This window comes from Phymastichus coffea, unplaced genomic scaffold, assembly GCF_024137745.1.
Source record: "Phymastichus coffea isolate CEN01 unplaced genomic scaffold, Cenicafe_Pcof_1.1 PCOF00001, whole genome shotgun sequence".
In the NCBI taxonomy this organism is placed as follows: Eukaryota; Metazoa; Arthropoda; class Insecta; order Hymenoptera; family Eulophidae; genus Phymastichus; species Phymastichus coffea.
The window spans coordinates 12,495,825-12,517,658 of record NW_026706812.1 but is presented as its reverse complement, the minus strand read 5'-3'; the positions used below and the strand labels follow the sequence as shown (position 1 = coordinate 12,517,658).

Below are 21,834 nucleotides of genomic sequence, written 5' to 3'. Positions count from 1 at the left end.
TCGATTTTTTGTTTTGTTATGTTGGTACACTCTTCCCGAACATCTATACCAAGTTTCAAGTGTATAGCATTTTTTGTTTGGTTGTGAGAGGCGTAAAGGTTATAAATGTTTTGCGTGCTCGGCGATTTCTTGCTATCGAAAAATATGGATCAAAGGATTTGCATCAAATTTTGTGTAAAAAATAAAATAAAGTGCTTCGAAACACTTGAATGTTGACGGTGGCATACGGTGAAACTGTTCTGAGTAAAAAAAATGTTTACAAGTGGTACAAACTCTTCCAAGATGGCCGGGAAGATGCCAATGACGAGCCTCGCTCTGGACGCCCAAGCACGTCAACAACTGATGAAAACGTTCAAGCAGTGAAGAAAATTGTTCTGGAAAATCGTCGAATCACTATCAGAGAAGTTGCTGAGGACGTTGGTATATCGCTTGGCTCGTGCCATGAAATTTTTTCTAACGTTTTGGGCATAAGACATGTGTCAGCGAAGTTTGTTCCGAAATTGCTAAAATTTGACCAAAAGAACCGTCGCATGAGCATCGCTCAAGAACTGTTGAATGACGTCAACGACGACCCAGATTTACTCAAAAGGGTCATAACTGGTGACGAATCATGGGTATATGGTTATGATATCGAAACCAAAGTCCAATCGTCCCAATGGAAAAGCCCAGATGAGCCAAGACCGAAAAAAGCACGCCAAGTTCGATCAAATGTCAAAGTTTTGCTCACTGTTTTCTTCGATTACCATGGCGTGGTGCATCAGGAGTTCTTACCATATGGACGTACGGTCAATAAACAGTATTATCTTGAAGTTATGCGTCGTTTGCGAGAAGCAATATGAAGAAAACGCCCAGAATTGTGGAAAAACAATTCATGGCTTTTGCATCACGATAATGCCCCTGCTCACTCATCTTTGCTTGTGAGAGATTTTTTGGCAAAAAACAACACCACAATCATGCTTCAGCCACCATATTCTCCGGATTTGGCCCCATGTGACTTTTTCTTGTTCCTAAAACTAAAGAGACCTATGAAAGGACGGAGATTTGCAACGATTGAAGAGATAAAGACTGCATCGCTGGAAGAGCTCAAGGCTATACCAAAAAGTGCTTATGAGAAGTGCTTTGAGGATTGGAAAAACCGTTGGCATAAGTGTATTGTATCTGAGGGGGATTACTTTGAAGGGGACAACATAAATATTGATAAATAAATAAATATTTTTTCTTAAAAATACAAAGTCACCTTACTTTTTGAACACACCTCATATATCAAAAAAACGGTTTTCGGGGGTGAACTTTAGGGGCAGTTTTCACCCCTTTAAACCAAGTATTAGCACATAAAAAAAATAACTGTCGACTATTTTTCAGTCCTCTACCACATATCAAAGTTTCATCGAAATCGGTTACTTACACTTGGTGTACCTTCCTTGTGAGAGCAAACGCGGCACCCATTTTAACGACATTTTTCTCATGTCCATTTTCTCATGAAAAATCGAAATAACTGTACCTTTTGAAACCCCTGTGGTCTCAACTATTTCGCGCAATTTTATTCTTCGGTCATTCAACATCATGTTGTGGATTTTATTGATCATTTCCGGAGTGCTCACGTCTACAGGACGGCCTGAACGATGTTCATCTGCAGTCAATGTACGGCCACGTTTAAATTCATTTGCCCAATTGTGAACAGCTGCAAACACAGAAGTAGAACACATCATGAACTGCATTTAACTCAGCTTTGATTTTTTTCAGTGTAAGGCCTTTTAAATAGAAATGTTTTATCACCGTTCGAAACTCACTTTTTCGATTGTTAACAAGAAACAAAAGTTATTCACTTTGATCGACAACAAAAACGGAACTACTCGATATATCTGGCTGAAACTGTGGTAGCACTCGATTTAATAGTTTGCTGGTGCATAAGTTGGGATGGTCTAAGCGCCATCTCTTGGATTTTCTAAGGATTTATTGACCCACCCTCGTACCGTGCATTGTTCTCTAAGCCTAGTAGCTCATTGACTACTTAATCTAGCCAGTAATGTTACAGATAGCTGTCGACGAATTTCCAATAAAGGTGAGATCCCAATTGTATTCAGCGGCGTTGTGGGAGGTAACGGTGTGGACTAAGCCTCATCGATCTTTTACATCCTTGATCAATCACTACTGTAAAGTGGTATTCCTACCGGTACAGTAAGAATTTTTCGATCTACTAAACGACCTCCAAGCACTCCTTCTCGGTGACTGATAGTCCTAGCTCCTAGTCACAAGTTAGGATACGGTTCGCTTAGTAAATCCTAGTCTTAGAAACGTTGAAGCAGCACGTTCACCCACTAGTATCTGACATTTCTTCGAGTGATTGTAGTGAGAGAATCCTCTAGCAATTTACGGTATAAGGAGACCATTTTTGGGAACTGATGCAGCTGCTTGAGATTCTATGAAGTTAAGTACTCGAGAATAGACTTGACTTTCTCTAGATCAGGGTGAGTGCCACCCTCATTGAGAAGCATTCACAAGTAACGTACCTCAGGCACGTAGATCCGGGATTTTTTCAGGTTAATCAGCTTAGCCTTTCTTATTCGCAGCAAATAATCTAAGGCCATCGAACATGATTCGCGAAGATTTTAGTTACAATAATAAGGTCGTCAAGATGAGTAAAAGTATGGCTCCATTGTGTGACGAGGGCAAGCAGCTTGCTAGCTCTTTATCTGCTGTCTTGAATTTTCCCTGTTCTCGGTAAGACCAAGTGGCCAGCGTTGGGCGCATAGAGAAAATGCGGCTAACAAGTAGCCTTTCTTTCAGCCACCAATGATTGTCGAACGTAGCCAAGCAAGCCTGAAGAAGAGCGTCTCAAAGAAGTGGAAGGAGAAAACAATAGAAAGAGAGAGAGAGAGAGAGAGAGATTGATTTGTCAATGTTTAAATGCTCAACCGAGCAGCTCGTGCTATGATTCAAATTGTAGGAAGGAATTAATCGGAAAAACAAAAGCTTTTCTTTTCATTCAAGGATCTTTTTCGAGCGTCACTTTATTTAGCAATAATTAATTTGCCAACGTTTCGGGTGTATTATTGACACCCCTTATCAAGGCTGTAAAGCAAGAAACATACAAATAACTCACAAAATACATCACACATACATAATTGAAATTTTACAACAAAATAAAAAACATGATATCTTACCAATTAAAATTAAATACAGTACGCTTGCACGATCATAATCCAAAATTTGCAGAGAGTGAGAGGTGAAAGTTGCGGTAACAACAAGCACCTTACTAAGAAAACCGTTTTTAATTTAACGTGTGCTGACATCGCAAAGAGATACACAAGAGGATGTACAAGGAAGATATCCCCTGGCCGTTAGTCTCACCGTTCAATGAACGAACAAAAAGAAAATTCAGCGGACGCAGGGGGCACCTATATCGAAATTCTGAGGGGAAGAAAAAGACAGAGGCAAAAATAAAATGAGGGAGTGAAGGAGAGGAAATTTAAAAGTGGTAGGGAAGGAATGAGGTGAACGGCCGTCAAGCTCGCACACACCTTCGACAACTGCTCCTGCAGTATACATCACCGCGACGTCAACATCAATTTAATACACACAATAAAAATACTCCTAATACCTCTTCGTTCCCAAGCGGCGCAAGTTATAACGTGGAAGAGTGTTAATGCTAGGTAGTGGGCGGCAGATACTGTCAACAATTGTCTTATAGCAACTTTTTAACTTGATCGTATCAGTCTGTCTATTCATGTTATCCCTCGTATCATAAATATGTAGCATTTCCGAAAAAAGACGATGACCTAAGTACTGTTCACAATCGAGAACTCGTACTTTATCAAAGTTAATTTTGTGTCCTGTATTATTTGCATGTTCGGCTAAGGCCGACGTAGTGTCCTTATTAATAACGCTGCGCTTATGTTCGTTAATACGTTGTTGCAATTGTCGGCTAGTTTGTCCCACGTAGGACGAAGTACAATCTTTACAATTAATTTTGTACACTACGTTACTCATATCATTGTTGTTGATAGCGTCTTTTCCCAATTTTACAAAACAATGAAAACTATTGACTGGTTTATGTATCACTCTGTAGTTATCCCGTTGCAAAATTGATTGTAGCTTACAGCTAAGATTTTTAATATATGGTAATACAATAAGTTTCTCTCTTTCCTTATTACGGTTTGTAAGTTGACTATTATTATTAATACTATTGTTACAATTCATTATACTAAGTCTTTTTCTAATATTATTGTCAATAAACTTAGAAGGATAGTCATTCTCACGGAGAAAATATTATACCAATTTCAAATTATCATTTCAAATTATGATACGAGGGATAACATGAATAGACAGACTGATACGATCAAGTTAAAAAGTTGCTATAAGACAATTGTTGACAGTATCTGCCGCCCACTACCTAGCATTAACACTCTTCCACTTTATAACTTGCGCCGCTTGGGAACGAAGAGGTATTAGGAGTATTTTTATTGTGTGTATTAAATTGATGTTGACGTCGCGGTGATGTATACTGCAGGAGCAGTTGTCGAAGGTGTGTGCGAGCTTGACGGCCGTTCACCTCATTCCTTCCCTACCACTTTTAAATTTCCTCTCCTTCACTCCCTCATTTTATTTTTGCCTCTGTCTTTTTCTTCCCCTCAGAATTTCGATATAGGTGCCCCCTGCGTCCGCTGAATTTTCTTTTTGTTCGTTCATTGAACGGTGAGACTAACGGCCAGGGGATATCTTCCTTGTACATCCTCTTGTGTATCTCTTTGCGATGTCAGCACACGTTAAATTAAAAACGGTTTTCTTAGTAAGGTGCTTGTTGTTACCGCAACTTTCACCTCTCACTCTCTGCAAATTTTGGATTATGATCGTGCAAGCGTACTGTATTTAATTTTAATTGGTAAGATATCATGTTTTTTATTTTGTTGTAAAATTTCAATTATGTATGTGTGATGTATTTTGTGAGTTATTTGTATGTTTCTTGCTTTACAGCCTTGATAAGGGGTGTCAATAATACACCCGAAACGTTGGCAAATTAATTATTGCTAAATAAAGTGACGCTCGAAAAAGATCCTTGAATGAAAAGAAAAGCTTTTGTTTTTCCGATTAATTCCTTCCTACAATTAGAGATTGATTTGATTGATTGATTAATCTTTATTAAACCATGGGGTAGGACCCCGTGTGGTTGGAAGAAATACAACATTGACAATATATAATAGTGATAGTAACAATAGTAGTATTGTAAGCGTAAAAACTGCATGTTTTTGTTTAGCAAAGCGGTTGTTGCATGACAATAGTCGAATCTTGTTGATACATAGAAGTGCAAGGCAGAGCAAATGTACGTGTAAAGACTCAAGCTAATTGTATAATCTAAGAATTACAAATAAGAAAACCTCAGAGAGGTGCGCACGAGCTTAATATATCAACTTAATTTAACGCAGTAGGGGGGGGGTGTATTTACAGTTTTGATTGGAGGGAGAGATTTGGTCCATCAGTCAGGAATCGATAATGCAAATATCTGCCGCCCACCAGTAGATATGAGGGATTAGGAGCGAACGCAGAGACATTATACGGGCATGAGATATGGGGTAGGTAAGCGAGGGAGGCTGTACCTGTCATTTGCTCCTGGGCAACCCGGATAGAGAATCTGTCGATTTCAAGGAGTAAAAGAAGATCAAATAACCAGTATTTGAATTCAGTGGGTCGTTCCAAGTAAAAAGTGGTCACTGCAAGCTGGTTTAGGAGATCCATACCTCTAATTGCGAATGATCTCTTCCAGGACTCAGTGCGTGGAGCGCGAAAATGGAAGGCCGCGGATACATTGCGGGTAGAGCGGCGAGTGATAGTAAGTTGGTTCAGTAGTGATAAGTGGCCAGTCAGATTCGACGGACCATTGTTGCAAACGACCTTATAAAATAATTTTGCGAGGGCGAGTTGACGTGTCGATGAGAGTGTGAGCCAGCGTAGTTTCAGGCGGTGGAACGTAACGTGAGAGGTGAGGTCGTTATTTGGTAGGAATGGGATGTTACCAGAGACGAATCTGACACAGGCGTTTTGCGCCACCTGGAGGTCACGAGTACGTGTCTTGTCAAGATCCATGAAGACGGTAGACGAGAAGTTTAGTAGTGGGAGTACCAGTGACTTAACCAGAGTCTTGCGGAGAGCGAACGACAAAGACCGGCGATAGAACTTAAGAGAGCTGAGAGAGCCGTAAACCTTCCTCACTACGTCTGAGGTGTGTGACTTCCATTGGAGCGTAGGATAGAGGGTGACCCCAAGGCTCTTTGCCGCCATTACGAAGGGGATCATATGACCATTGACGGTGATGCGGGGCAAGGTGGTGAGGTCAAGGGCAGTCACATACAATTCGCTGCCCAAGATCATAGCCTTCGTTTTAGCAAGGTTGAGATCAAGGCCATTCCCCAAGGCCCAGTCAGCCACGGCCTGTGCATCTCGCTGGGCCTCCGCGATGCCACGCTCAATGTCCCGCGGGGAACAATGCACATATATCTGCGTGTCATCCGCATAGATGATATACTTGGCAGATAACAGGACCATAGGAAGGTCGTTGATGTAGATGGCAAAGAGTAGGGGGCCAAGGACACTCCCCTGCGGGACACCGGTAGCAGCACGGAGCCATTCGGAGACAACGCCTCCCTCATCGACCACCGCCTGTAGGCTATCCGCCAAATAGTTGAAAAACCATTTGAGGGCTTTGTCGGAGAGGTTTATGTTGCGCAGCTTGGTGATCAATCGCAAGTGGCAGATATGATCAAAGGCTTTTGAGAAGTCAAAAAGCACAAGGATGGTGAGAAGCCTATTTTCGGTAGTGAACCGAACATCGTCGAGAAGACCAAGGAGCGCGTCTCGGTGGAATGTCCTTTTCTAAACCTAGCTTGGCGGGAGTCGAGTAGGTGATGCTGCTGAAGGTAGGCTGACAGTTGACGATGGACGAGGCGCTCGAAGAGCTTCGAGGGCTCACATAGCTTAGCGATAGGTCGCGTGTCCGAAAGGGAGGTCGGAGACTTCACTTTGGAGAGCGGGACGATTTGCGTGCGCTTCCATAGCGTGGAGTAAAGTGAGTTGGCAATTGAGTGGTTAAAAAGCATGGTGTAGTACGGAAGGATAGTTTGCGAAACCATCGAGAGCATTCTCAGCGAAATCCCTCTCCTTTTGACTTTGAGTGGGCATCCGCGAGAACAGCCTCTACGTCCTTGACCGACACCGGGTTTAGATTGAATTGAGGAAATGAGAATGAGGGAGAGAGTGGCATCGATGTCAGATTGTCGTAGCAAGAAAAAGTAATAGGCGGAAGCTGGTTGACGATTTTGGCGAAGTGACAGTTTAACGCTGTGGGTGAGAAAAATGATAGTGGAGACGGCATGGATTTTTGGGCAATGTCGAGACAGCGAAGCTCTCTCCATTTGGTCTTGGGATCTGTGGCAGATGCAAGTTTAGCCGAGAAGTGATTATATTTTTGCAGAGTCAAGCTCGTTTGAAACGCGGTTTCGAAGGTCTTTGTACCTCCGAATATCACCTGGAAGCGCAGTTAATTTTGCTCGCTTGTATGCCGCCGTGCGAGCACGCATGAGGATGCGAATGTCGGCTGATACCCACGGCTTCGCCTTGGCAGACAGTTTTGTCTGGCAAACCGGGGCGAGGGTGTCGAAGGCTTTCAGCACGGCGTTTGAGAGGAAGCGCTCGAGTGAATCCAGGGACATTTGAGTTGGGTCAGTAAGGGTAGTCTGCGGTGATGGGTAATGTGCGGCAACGCACTCGGCAACCAGTGAGTTTAGCTACACTGTGTCAATGCTTTCGAGTTTGCGAGTGAGGAAGGTTTACATGGCTGAGGGGGGAACCGTGGCATAGATAGACGCTCGATAAGGTCGTGACAGTCAATAAAAGGGGCTGGCGTTTTTGAAAAGGAGTGGATATCTGTGTCGTTTTTAATTAAGAAGAGGTCCAGAAGAGTGTGAGAAGCATGACCATCCTGAAATCGATGACAAGTAGGCAGCATGGAGACGACTTTTAGGGCGTAGCGCTCGATTTGTTCTCGGAGCACATTGACGTAGTGTAGTGTGTGCGATAAGAGATTGCAGTTGAAATCCCTACAAATTATCACGTCATGATAGTTTGGGAGAAGAGGGATAATGGTTTGGAAAAAATTCAGTGGAGCCAACGCAGACAGGCGACGATAGACTACCGCAAGTAGAAGTTTTGCATGTTGTTGTCGTCATTCCACCACCAAAAATTCTGACGCATTATAATCATCTGGATGAGATTTGGCGATTGTGCGAACCGAGAAACTGTCACGTATGTAGAGAGCAAAGCCACCACCTTCCATGGCTGAGCGATCGTGTCGAAATAGGTTGAATCCAGGCAGTGAGAGGTGAGAGTCAGCCACAGTATCCTTTAGGAACGTTTCTGTGATGGCAACAGCGTCATAGTGTGAGTGGGATACTCTGTCCTCAAGGAGAGCGAAATGGCCGCCGTGGTTCAGGCGGTTCACATTTGCATGTGCTACACAGAGAATGGGAGGGGGGCAACGGTTGAGGGCTGTGTTAACCTTGAGGGTCAATCGATGGTAGGTGGATTACCCGTAGTGCTTTCAGCGGGGAGGGATGCATCGTCTGCGACGTGGGAAGGTGGACAGTAGTTTGTCCCACTTGAGAGTGATGGCTCCGCCGTAACCATTGCAAGTGAGGACATTTGAGGGGTAACTTCGGGACTGATGCACGGATGGTTTTGAAGTGAGGGTTGGCTAGTGTGAGAAGAGGAGGATACTGTAACAGCGAGTGAGGGATGGGCAGGCAGAAGAGGGAGCAGATGCAGACCAGAGGTTTGCGCCGGTTTTCGGCCACGATTTTTCTGTAAGCATTTCTGGGAAGTTTGCGGGCGTGCGTTTTGCGGTAGTTTAGTTACACACTGTGGGCGTTTGCTTGTGTGAGCGGCCCGGTTGTAGAAAGCGGCAAAAGTGGGTGTTGAAGATTTTGTAGGGTTGGTGGAAGCGGTTGAGTATGATGTTGGTGCGTGGCTTGCGGGTGCGATAGCTGGGGCGGTTGGAGTGGTTGATACTGGGGTTGGGCATAGAAAGTTTGAGGCTGGTGATATTGTTGCTGCAGGGACGGGGGTTGTTGATAGAGCTGTTGAGACAATTGGGGTGGCTGATGTTGCGGTAGCTGCTGACTATGCTGAAGTTCCTGTTGTTGCTGTCGTTGAGGTGGTTGCTGCTGTTGTTGCTGTCGTTGAGGTGGTTGCTGCTGTTGTTGCTGTGGTGGTTGCTGCGCTTGTTGATATTGCAGAAATGAGGATAACTGATGCGAGTATTGTTGCTGTTTACTTTGTGGGTGCTGCAGTCGCTGGGACTTTCGTGGAATGAATGGTCGAGAGCCACGAGTAGGGGTAATAGCGTTGAATGAGAGGTTGGCTGAGCGATTTTGATTTTGATTGGGGGAGAAGGTGTAGATCCTCCTTGCAGAGAATCGGCAAAAGCTCAGAATTAAATGTAGGTCGCACGAAGATACGAAGATTGCGGACTAAAGGACGGAGATAGCCAAGCGATGTGCAGGCAGCCCTAGCTTTTGTGAGGAGATCATAGATGGCTTTGGGGTAGACTGGGCGCACATAGACAGGGGAGCTTCCACCGCACCCAAAAATCGATTGGACAGTGAGCTCACGAATACGAGCTGTTGCAGCGATTACGCGATCGCGAGAGGAGGTTGATGAGAGGTAGAATGAGACGGTGAGAAAAGGGGGGCGTGGGTTAGAAGACTCTGCGGGGGCGTCAACATTTTGTTGTGCATTTTGGTAGCGGTTTGGCTGATACCATTCACGGGTGGCCTCGATAGCAGGCATGTCATGGCCATGGCCAAAACCAAGGGCGCTTAATATGTAGCGAGCGGCATCATACAGCGAGCCATTAAACTGCGAGGGGAGCCCGCGAACCATAACCTCTGGAGTATCAATGTGTGCAGCAAGTTTATTGTTGAGATCATTTTGTTTGACGGAATGCTGGAGAGTGGAGCTGATAGAGTTTATATTATTTCTGAGGTCTTGGAATTCCTCGAGAAAGCCAACAAACCAAGTAGGTGGTTTTTCAGACATGATGGGCTCTGATGTAGGCTCTACCTGTATAGTCTGGTGAAGAGCAGTAGAGGAGTTCTCCAACGATGCAGGCGAGGATCTGTCTAAAGTAGTTGAATTGCGGCGTAACAATGGAGGACTCTGGCAACGGAGCTTCGGAGCGTGTAAACTAGGCAGAGTGGGCGAGGCTAGCCTTTTTTTGGAGAGATATGGTAAAAGGGATGCGCCAGAGGCCAGTGGAACTACTGGTGAAGACTGGGGAAGAGCCTCGACAACAGACGCCAACGACGAGTCGCTGCTATGTTGACGACTCCTGCAGACGAATGGTTCAGATTCCCTGGGGCGCAGTGATGGCGACACACAGTCGATGTGAAGGAGCGCGTTGCATTCAGTGCATAACAAAGTATTGTCGATACGGCGCAGGGGAAACAGGCATTTAGCGCATAGACTGGACATAGAAGCAGGCCGGTGTGGACAGACAGGGGAAAGCTACATGAGCGAGAGATGCTGGCAGAGGCAAAAGTTGATTGTCCGACCGTAGAGAGTTTGACGAAGTCAAGAAAGAGCGGAGACGTCACGGGCAGATTTCAAATTTTGAATTTCGCGGGTGATTGCGTGCCAAACAGACTCTAGCTAGTAACTTTTCCCAGCTGAATAGGTAAACAAACGAACAGACAAAATGTAAACATAAACATAATATTTGGAAACTCGGCAATACTTATAAAAGCGTGTTATTTGAAAATGCACGATAACGCAAGGGAGTACAATAGTACAAATTTATGCAACGCATACGAGGGTGCAGATAGGCATGCACGAGATTTGGAATTTTTCTCTCTCTGTCACCAACATGTAGGTAGAGTGCAGGCGAGGATAGCTACGGCGAGTTGGAGCAAAGCCGAATGCGTTGAAGAGGTGCAGCAGCACAGAGATGCAGCTGATGCAGTGGACGCAGATAAGAGCGTAGTGTGTAGTAGCGCAGATGAAAGCGTAGTGTGTAGAAGCGCAGGTGTATAGAAGCGTGTGTGTGTAAGGCGTTGTTGTGTATGTTTGAAGGTTATGTTGTGTAGCCGGGTATTTAATCGCCTCCGCAGCTCGAAAAAGGCAATAAAAATTGCGATTTATTGCCCAGGCATGAGAGCCGCAGTCGGCGAATACCCTGCAAAGTGAGTTTTCACTCCGAGAAGGAAAATAAGATGAGTAAGGCAGAGTATCAACAGAGCGAAAAAAGGAGGTGTTGTACGTACCACGGAGAGAGAGAGAGAGAGAGAGAGAGAGAGAGAGAGAGAGAGAGAGAGAGAGAGAGAGAGAGAGAGAGAGAGAGAGAGAGAGAGAGAGAGAGAGAGAGAGGGTACGCGCCTATTATACAAGTATAGGCGGGCGTGCGATGAACGACAGATAAACATTGCGTTACATGCCGCTTAAAAAGAAGTAGGTTAAGAAGGGATGAAAGACAGCACGCCGGTAACCACGAGTAGGCCGCGGCCGGCAGTTTTTAGACAGTTCTCCACGGATTCCTTGACGTGAGAAGGTAGAGTAAGTAGCAGCATTTAGTGGATCGACGCAATAAAGTCTACCAGCCTGTGTGGAGTGAGGCCTTTCATCTTGAGAAACAACACGAAGAAGACGTGGACGGCATATTCGTTGACCCTGCAGAGATGCCTAGTCATCACGAGGACGACGGCATCCCTTCGGGCTTAGGCCCTATAGCGAAATCTGCATCACCTAGCCATCCAGAGACACAAAGGTCAGGTTATCTTTCTCTCTCTTCGTTATTCTATCTTTCTCTCTCAAGGGTTTCACTGGTTAGGCTAAGTACGGCAATACTCGGTAGCCAGGCATTTACTCGCTGGCTACCGAGATTCTTTGTACGAGCAGCAGCTCTTCTAAAATGCGGATTGTTATAGAAATCTTGTTGCCGGGTGGTCTGCAACTTGTTCGCCGTCGGTATTAGTAATAAGGTCCGTGCGTTCTTTATATTGTTTATTAGTAATAAAATTTGCAAGTTAATATGTTATAATAGTTGTAACGGGCTGTTTGATATATAATAATAACAGTCAGTGAATTACTGCAAGGTGGTCCAGGAAAGGCCAGTGACAGCTCTTCGTACTCCGAATTGCACTAGTGCAGTGAATTGTAAAATAATTTACAATTATCAATTTATTTATTTTTTTTTTTCATGTGCTGTTACGCGATGAGCACCAGCGGTACTATTAATAAATAATTATTATAACCTGCTATTCTTCCAAAACCTCCTCCGAAAGTCGTCATACCAATAAAGGCTGTTCACTTCAAGAAGAAGAAACTAACCAACGCTGCCGTAAACATATATTGCAAGAAAGAAAATAAGGAATTACAGAGCAATCAACTCAGACACGTCGATTAACTCAAGAAGAGCGTTCGAAAAATATATCTAATATGTATTTTATTTTTGCGTAATTAATTGCTTAATTTTGCGTGAATGTATAGTAAATTTTCTTTATGTTACCAGCGTAGGTAAAATATTGTATTGATTTTTGCCTTGTAACGGGGTTGGGTTGTTACCGTTTAATTATTTTATTCGGACGATCGCGTAGATGGGTGCGCGTAATCACCTATATCAAATACGAAAGTCGGAGAGCAAGAGGGAACGGGTGTCAGTCAACCAACAAATCTACCGGAGTGGAATCAATACGGAATAAACACGTCGAAAGTACTGGTTAATATCACGAACGAAAACTCTTTATTGTCCTCTGTGACGGTAAACGTCAAGTTAGCGCTAATTACTTAACCTTATTGTTGTCCGTGAGGGCAGCACCTCCCGGGGGGACAAAAATATGTAACGAAGGAATTCGGCACGCGAGCAGACGGAACGCGCGCGAACGAATTTGAACCAGTGAAGCATCGACTGTAGCCAAGTCCGCCCGCTTCTATTGATACCGCCGCCGATTTACGTGCCCCACCCGTCTGTACGCTTCGCGAAATTGCAGCCAGTGATCCAGGATCGTAGCCGCCGAGGAGCTGCCAAGCTGCAAACCAGGCCCGATCAAGAGATCCAGAGAGGTTTCGCCATCGAGGGCGAAACCAGTGCGTGCGCGCGTTCGCGACTCGCGAATACTAAAAACAATAAGCGACTGTTCCGTGCTGTGCGAGTTGCTGTGATTGTCTCCGACCGCTCACGATTATAAGGTAAGCTGGCCAGCTTAATTACGCGATCGGAATTGCATGTCGGATAAATAACTTTCGGTATTCGGTGCGTGCATGTGAGGCTCTAATATCAGAGAGCAGCGAGCGAACCGGCAAAGCGTGTTGCCGATGAGCGAGCGTGCGTGTAAACAAACTCGCGGGCCGACCTTTTGTGAGAGTAAGAAAGATAATAAAACGTCCGATTTATAATACTAACAAGTGTTTTCGTTGATTCTATCCTCACGTGGCTTCCACTCAATTCTGTTTAGGTTATAAACAACAATCGGTTGACCGGCGTATGCTTCCTCGTGCTCTCCCGTATTAATAGTGAGCAGTAACGATTCACGCGTGTCCCCTTTGTATAATCACGCGACATATTTATTAAACGGTCTTACCCCGTTACACCTCTCTGAATGTTACACTAGAATTGGTCCGCGTGTTTATGTTTACAGTGGCGCTCGCACGACGACAACATACAGTGTCGGATCGCTCGCTGCTCTTTGTTAGCAGAGCTATTACATGCACGCTTCGTTTCGAGTATGGAAAATAGATTATCCGGCATGCAATCGCGGTCGCGAGATTAAGCTGGCCAGCTTACCTTTATTTTGCAGATGTACGAAGACGAAAGGAACGATTCGCATTCTCACTGCGCGAAAGTCTGTCTGTTCTATGTCGCGGATCACGAGTTCGCACGTACACGGGTTTCGCCCTCGATGGCGAAACCTCACACACCCACACACTAGATTCCGCAGGGAAAGACGCTGCTTCAGCTGGCTCAGGTCTGCACTCCGAATAGCTCGGTAATCACTTTTTGTTGATCTCTGGGACACGCACGGGCAATCAGGTCGCGAACCTCAATTTCAATGGCCTCCGTATCGATGGCTGATTCTTCACTGGTTCGTTTTCAATCGCGAGCGTTCCGTCTGCTCGCGTGCCGAATTCCGTTGTTACATTTTTCGTCTTCCGGGAAGTGCTGCCCCCGTAGGCAGCCACTAGGTTAGGCAATTAGCGCTTTTATTTTAATTTGACGTTTACCGTCACAGCCCCCTTCCAGTCTGGACCTATGGGGTCCTTGACGATAATATCATTAGCGCTGTGCCTTTCGAGGTGAGGAGGGGGAAGGACAATAAAAGATCGTGGTCCATGTGATATTTCGAACAGCTTCTATTTATTGAAAGCGTGTGTGCAGCCCTGCCCACGGGGGCAGGGATGGACCACCTGGCTGGTCCTGTTTATTCTCGGCTATCTTCGTCCAATGCGGGACGCCCGCGTGCCTCCCATCCCAGCCTCTCTTGGACCAGGTCGGCATGCTGCTTTACGCGGGGACACCGGTCGGTGCGGGTCACCCCGGGGTAGTGGCACACGTTGCACCCCTCCCACTGACCGCGGGAGAGGGTGCCCCGTGGGAGGCCTCGCTCTCTGGGGGTCAGTGGCAACCCGTCCCTCCGGTTCGGGGCGGACCACAACGGTCTTTCGACCGTGATGTCCTCATCCGTGGACCCTACCACCAGATTTATATGGATGGGCCCTGTTGCTTGACCCCCATTGCTGCCGTCCACGTTGACCATCAGGTTTACCCCGCACGTCCGCGGGACCTGGTGCGTCGCAGCTTCCGATCTGGATTCCGGAGCCGTTGGTCTGGCCCCGGCGGCTGGAGGCTGGGAGAGGCTGGTAGGTGCGTCACTCGCCGGGCCCTCGAGGGCCTGACGGTGACGGCGCTGGACTCCCTTCAGCGCCAGCGCGAACTGGCGTCGGCGGGACACCACCGTACTCCAATGATCTATATCATGGGGGCGGTGTCCCGTAGCGGTGTACGCGTCATACTCTGCGTACACGGCTCGTTGGAGGGCATTGAGGGTCGTCCAGCCTTGCTCGACCTCCCTCAACCCCTCCATTATCTCTTCCCAGGTTCGACTACTAGACGAGGGTGTCTGGCTGGTGAACCTGGGGCGCCAGGTCGCGTCGGCGAAGCCCTCCTTCGTTTACCTGCCAATGGAGGTTGGTGGGGCCTTCAGCGGGATGGCTTCCGCTGGGGGCCCAGGTAGCGGCGCGGTATCGACACGCGTGATGCCGGGCGTCATCGACGCGCGAGTGGTGGTCTCCTCCGTGGGGAGCTCCTCTATAAGCACGGATGACGAGCTCTCGTGAGGTCGCACCCGCGCTTGCTCCTCCTCCTCCTTCCTGATGCTGAGGAGGTGTAGAGCAGCATGGATCACTCCTTCTACGGCGGGACCCAAATCTAGCCCGATGAGGACGGCCGCCGCCTGCTCGAATTGCTCGAGTGTGAACTGCATCCTGTAACAATCCCATACATCAGTGTCCAGAATATTTTCCTCGGTTATCGAATGTGGGCGCCTGTCCGGCTGCCCAGGGCCTTCATCGTCGGGGTAGAAGGTGGGATCCTTGGCTTCGGTCTCCCAGGTCCTTCGTTCGCTGGGCCTCATGCATCTACGGTTAGCGTTATCGGTGGTCTACCCCTCTTCCTTTTCCCGACGATGGGAGGGGGAGCCCGTGTATTCTGTCGATGCAGTGTAGTGTGTGTGGTTAGCGCGTACTTGCAAGGTCTCCCTCGTGGGCGCTTCACCGCATTAGTAGAAGAGGTGTATATCGGGACTTGGTCGGGGGGATTGCGACGGGTGTGACGAGGTGAGCTCGGAGTTGTCGCGTCATTATACCCGAGTGTGTTATCCGCAATGTCGGCGCGCCCGTTTCCGCGTGTCGTCGCGTCGCTCGCATTAGGCGAGACGCTTATCGCCTCGGTTCCCTCGGTGGTAGAGGTCTCGTCGTCATTTCGTCGTTGGGTCCCATCTTCCGGTAAGTCGTCATCTTGCCCATAGTAGGGCTTGAGGTCCTTGGCGTGTATTAACTCCGTGACCTCTTCCTGTTGGTTAGCAAGGCGATACGAGTTGGCACAGAGTACCTTCGTGACGATAAAGGGACCTATGAACTTGGGCGCTAACTTCGCGGAAATGCGCTGCGCCGCGCAGGACAACACGCGATTCTTCTTCCACACCCAGTCCCCTTCCTTAAACCTATGAGCCTTGTGCTTGGCGTTATAATACCTCGCCTGTCTCAGGGACTCATTCGAAGCGCTCTCGTGAGCTTGCTGAATAGCGGAACGGTTATTCTGCATATACTCGTTCCATCGCCCGATTCGGAGCAAACTCTCCTCTCGAGCGACAAGCTCGTATGTTCGTCTCCGAAGAGTATTTGGGGCTTCCGGTTGCCTGCCGTAGTTGAGCATGGTAGGGCTGGTCCCCGTGGAACTATGGACGGCCGTGTTCAACGCGAACATGGGTTCGGGCAGCGCTCGGTCCCATTCCTTCGGATTCCCTCGCAGGTACGAGGTTATCATCGTTTTTAATGGTTAACCCTTTCCGTAGGGTTAGCCTGCGGGGTATAGGTTGGGGTAAAGGTCCGTTTTATCCCCTGGTCTCTCAGGTACTCGTCTACCAGCTGGTTGCGGAACTCGGTGCTATTATCGGACAAGAAGATCTTCGGCGTACCGAAGCGAAGGATTACCCGCTCTCGGAGTTCCTTCGCGATCGTCTTGCCATTGACACTACGTATGGGTATACACTCGACCCATCGTGTAAACACATCGATGAATACCAGCACGTATTTGTGCTCTCGAGGGCTCTTCGGAAAGGGTCCGGCGATGTCGCCCGCGACCACTTGCCAAGGCGCGGACAACGTTCGATTCTGCATGAGCCCGCGCGGCAGTCGCTGTTCAACCTTACACTGTTGACAGACCTGACACTTTTGGACGTATCCCTTAAGGTCCGCGTACATCCCTGGCCAATAATAGGACTGGGCGATGCGGGCGAAGGTCTTCTCGCATCCCAAGTGTCCTGCAGTCTCAAGGTCGTGGCTCTCGAACAATACCGCCTTGCGTTCCTCCGGAGACACGACGAGTTTCCATACGTCCTCGTACCTATCTTCTCCCTGGTAGTCGCAGTTTGGCTTTAGGTGATACATCACCCGGCCAACTACCTTCCAATCCGGGTAATCTTCTGGGTGGCTCTCGACGTGCCGGAATTGTTCCGCGTACCAGGCGCCGTCCTCTGACTTCGGTTGGTCCATTGCGCCAACCTCAGTCTTCGTGGGCTCAAAAGCACGTGATAATGCGTCGGGCAACACATTGTCTGCCCCTTTCGATATTTGATCTCGAAAGTATGGCCTTGGAGTTGCAAGACACATCGGGCTAGACGTCCAATCGGGTTTTTCAGGTTATATAGCCATTTCAACTGTTGTGGTCCGTTACCACCCTGAACCGGTACGCCTTTATGTATGGGCGGAATTTTTGGATGGCCCACACGACCGCCAAGCATTCGCGCTCCGTGGCTGAGTAATTTTGCTCCGCCGGGTTAAGGACTCTGCTAGCGTACTCGATGATCCGGACTCCGTCTTCTACTCTTTGTATCAGGACGGCACCGATTCCCGTAGCGCTAGCATCTGTCTCCAGCACGTACTGCCCGTTGGGTTCCGGTAATCCGAGGCATGGTGCGGATATCATGAGTGCCTTAAGTTTAGCGAAGGCTTGTTCTTGGTCCTCTCCCCACACATATTTTCCACGTCAACTTCGTTAACGGTTGAGTGTGTGTGGCGAAGTCACTCAAGAATCGGCGGTACCATGAAGCAACCCCCAGGAACGTGCGCAGCTGTCGCACGTTTCCTGGTCGTGGGTACTCCACGATAGAGCGTACCTTTTCAGGGTCTGGCCTGATACCCTCGCGGTTGATCAACAAGCCCAGGTACTTGGCCTCAGGCTTGCAGAAGACGCTCTTCTCTCGATTAATCGAGAGGCCGGCTCTGCACAACCTATCCAATACGGTTTGGAGATGTTGCAGGTGATCCTCAAATTTGGACGATACTACTATGATATCCTCCAAATAGGCGAAGGCGAAATCGCCAAGCTCGGGGCCGATCACGCTATCTATCAACTGTTGAAAGGTGGCACCGGCATACGAGAGACCGAACGGCATTCGCACGAACTGGTAATGCCCCAGTCCGGGTACGGTAAAGGCAGTGATCGGTCGAGATTCGGTCATGAGTGGAATTTGATGATACGCGCTTCTGAGGTCGAGCGTTGAGATATAGCGTGCGTTTCGCAAACGCCTCAGTATATCTTGCATAAACGGTAGGGGGTATGCATTCGGCTCGGTGACCTTGTTGACCTTTCTGAAGTCTATACAAAATCGATACGAGCCGTCCTTCTTGCATATCATAACCACTGGGCTTGACCAGCCACTGTCTGCTGGCTCTATCACCCCTTGGTCTAGCATCTCCCTTACCATTCTATACATTTCTCGCTCGACCTTATGTGATATCGGATAGTAGCGTTGTTTGATCGGTTTCGTATCACCGACCCGAATCTCGTGCTGAGTGCCCGCCGCACATCCGAAGCCCACAGGGGCTTGCGATAAGGCCTCGTCGATGGTCCTCTGCAATGCCGCCTGTTGAGTGGCCGTCACCTCGGCTAGTCCGATCGTAGTTAATCTCGGACCAGCCTCCAAGCTAGCTACCTCTAGCTTCATCTTGGCTTGTGATTCCTTGAACAGCAACGTATTATCGTCGGGGTCAAGTACCGCTCTGAACAATCTGACGAAGTTCACTCCTAAAATGCATTCCTCGACGAGGGTTGGGAGGAGAGCTACCTTCGTCGGCATCGTCATCTCCCCTACGGTGAACGGTAACCAGGCGTGACCAACGATCGTCAACTTACGACCATCTGGTAGCCCTGCCGTACCCGCGTGGGTGGTATCTAATCTGACGCCTAGCACAGACGCTATCTGCAGAGCATTGCTACCCATCGCCGTGGTGGAAGCTCCGAGATCATAGAGAACCCGTAAGCGGTAATCTCCTATTTTCACCGGTAGCCACCAGCGCGTTTCTTGTTCCGGGGAATATTGGGAAACAGTTTCGGCGACTCCACGGCTCTGCTCCTCGCATACCATAGCGCTAGCCACTGTGCTAAGTGTAAAGCGACGTCACTTGCCGTTCGAACCACCTCGATTCGGACGACCGGAGTTTCCATAGGGTTACCCTTTGACGGTTTATTTGCCGCTACCCGCGCTTCCGAGGGCGTGTGCGAACCATTCGCCACCACCTCGGCCGGTCTAGGGTCTTGGGCTTTACTAACGTCATTACCCTTTCTCTCCGCGTTCGCTCTACCGCCATGTTCGTCATCGGCGTCACCAGGGGAGTTCTCGCTCTCGTCGCTCAACACGCTCGCCACTAACGGTGCGGACTGTGTTGACGAAGGCCGCGAGATCTCATTAACGGGGTTTGGGTTGGGGGACGAAGGAGTGGGGTCAACCCCACCTAACCACTCCTTTGCTCGTTTCCCTTATTACATTGGGGACAGTACTTCCTGCTGTACCCCAGTAAACCACACTCGACGCATTTGAGTGGCTTAGTGAAATCCCTCTCTCGTCTGCGAGGAGTCTCCGGCTTCTTAGCTCGGTCCTTGGAGGTCAGGTTTTTGCAGGCGTGATTATTCTTTATCCCCTCCGATATCTCCTTGAGAGACAGCAGTATACTTGGCTCAATATATCGGTGGGTGGGGCCTTCTTCTCGCCATCGACCGCCTCCAGGCTCGGATTAGGTGTCGCCCCCGAGGGCGTCGGCGTGTAGACGACCTGGTGCGTCACCTTCTCTAGTATCTTCTCCATGCGGTCCAATCTGTCACTGACCTCCGGTTTGTCGCCAGAAATTGCTGCCACCTTGCCCTTACGGCCCTTGCTTGCATCGACGCGAAGGTGGTACGCTAATTCCGGATATAGAGTTGACTGAGGGTCTGGTACCGCCCGTTCTACCCTTCGCTGATGCAAGCTATTCTGGGCCGCCGTGGCCAGGGCTTTCAGGGTCCGTATGGAGTCCACTTCGGACCTTCGTATTTGACCCTGAATGTCCGGGAGAAGGTTGGCGTGTAGCAGGTGCAGTTGACTATTGTGCGTCATCTTAGGGTTCAGCCGATTCATCAGGCCCATCATATTAGCGACGTAGACGTTCACTGGTTCGTCTGGGCCCTGATATCGGCTCTGAACCTCCTCCTTCATTAAACGCTGCTGCTGCTGCACGCTGGTCCCAAACCACTCTCTCGCGTCTGCCTCGAAATCTGCGTAGGAGAGCCATTCCCCCCTCATCGCCTCGTACCAGACGAGAGCAGGACCGACGAGTAGCTCGGATACGGCTGCGCTACTCCTCGAGTTGTCCAGCCTTGACAGGAAGGTGTCGATGCTTGCATAGCCCTCTCCTGAAAACCTGAGTTTCCATCCTCGGACAATGCGACCAACGTCCCTTGTTGTCGACCACGGGTTTGATGTTTGCTGGGATGATCACGTGTTCGACGGGTAGTTATCCACTTCAGCATTAACTCCACTGAGTTAATGCTGTCCACCCTTTCCGAAAGGGAGCGTCCGGCGGGGGGCCTGCCGGTGGCCCCCGTGGGCCTCTGCTCGGGTCCAGCTGAAGTGCTCTGGGGTAGCCTGGTGTCCTAGTGGTACGTGAAGGTGTCCTGGAATTCTACGCTCCTACGCGTGTTCTCCTGTTGCCGCGCTTCGCTGAAACTATTCGCATTGTCTTGCCGTATATTTCTGTTTTCGGCGTTTTCCAATGCGTTCATCCTGGCAGACAAGTCGTCCAGTTGGTCCTTTACATTGCTGAAGTTACTGTAGATCTGGTCTAACACTTTTGTTAGACTCGACACATTCCCTCTCAGTGCGCCTAGCAGATCCAGTTTCTTCTCATTTTCTCTGGACCGGAAAATGAGGTCTTGTATCATCACCGCGAATGCCGACGGAAGTTGGAACTGGCTGCCATCATCAGCCGTTATCGTAATACATTTATTACTGTTCGTGTTCTCGCCGCTGTCCAGGACATTGACGATGTTTATCGCGGTTTTCTGTACTCGCGATATTACCTCCGCACTCTGCATCAGCTGGGCTAGCGGGTGTTCTCCCTCTTGCTCGGATGCTGTGTGTTCCGCGCATAGGGAAACTATCAGGTCCGAGCGTAAGGCTGCCCTTTTTGCCGGAATGCTGGGCCGGTTGTCGACTTCCGCGAAATCCGTCGCGGAGTAGTCTCCAAACAACCAGCTTTGCAGACGTCCAGCTTTCGAGAGCTTGTTCCCGCTTGTTTCAAGCTCCAAGTGTTCGAGGTACTCATCGATTTCCTCCTCCTGGCGCGTCAACACCCAGGTTTCTATCTCTGTTTGAGTGCGGTTCATTTTCTTCTGTTAGTTGTTTGCGGCTAATTTCACGCAAAATTTACACGTTTCTTTACGCGTGGTGCGGGTGCGAGTGCTGTACTACAAGTCCGTACGCAAGTAAAAAATTTTATTAGCCGATACTAGGCTCGATCAAGGGCGTTTAATACTGTGTCTGCCGAAAGACTCTTCGCTCGTTATTGCGCAATATGATGACCCTACGTATCAGGCGCACTAACTGTTTGTTAGCGCGGCTGTGTGAGTTAGTATCTAATATTATAACGAGCGTTGCGCGTAATCACCAATAACCGCAGCTAATAATATTTTTAAAAAAACATTTACGTTGAGACAACACGATTTCAAATGAAACTATTAGTTTGAGTTTCTTTTGTTTTGAA

The 21,834-nt window shown here is 48.4% G+C and overlaps 1 protein-coding gene across 5 annotated transcripts in view; it reads right to left on the bottom strand.

Annotated features, from left to right (window-relative positions):
* Window positions 1–21,834, bottom strand: part of LOC131674545 (protein GVQW3-like) — a 119,402-nt gene that overhangs the window by 20,339 nt on the left and 77,229 nt on the right. Inside the window, exon 2 of one of the 5 annotated variants that reach the window (XM_058953481.1) lies at window positions 1,406–1,681. The exons of the other annotated variants lie outside the window; for them this stretch is intronic. Within the exon in view, the coding sequence (XP_058809464.1) occupies window positions 1,406–1,681 (276 nt within the window). The remainder of the gene's footprint in view (window positions 1–1,405; window positions 1,682–21,834) is intronic. 5 annotated transcript variants of the gene reach the window in all.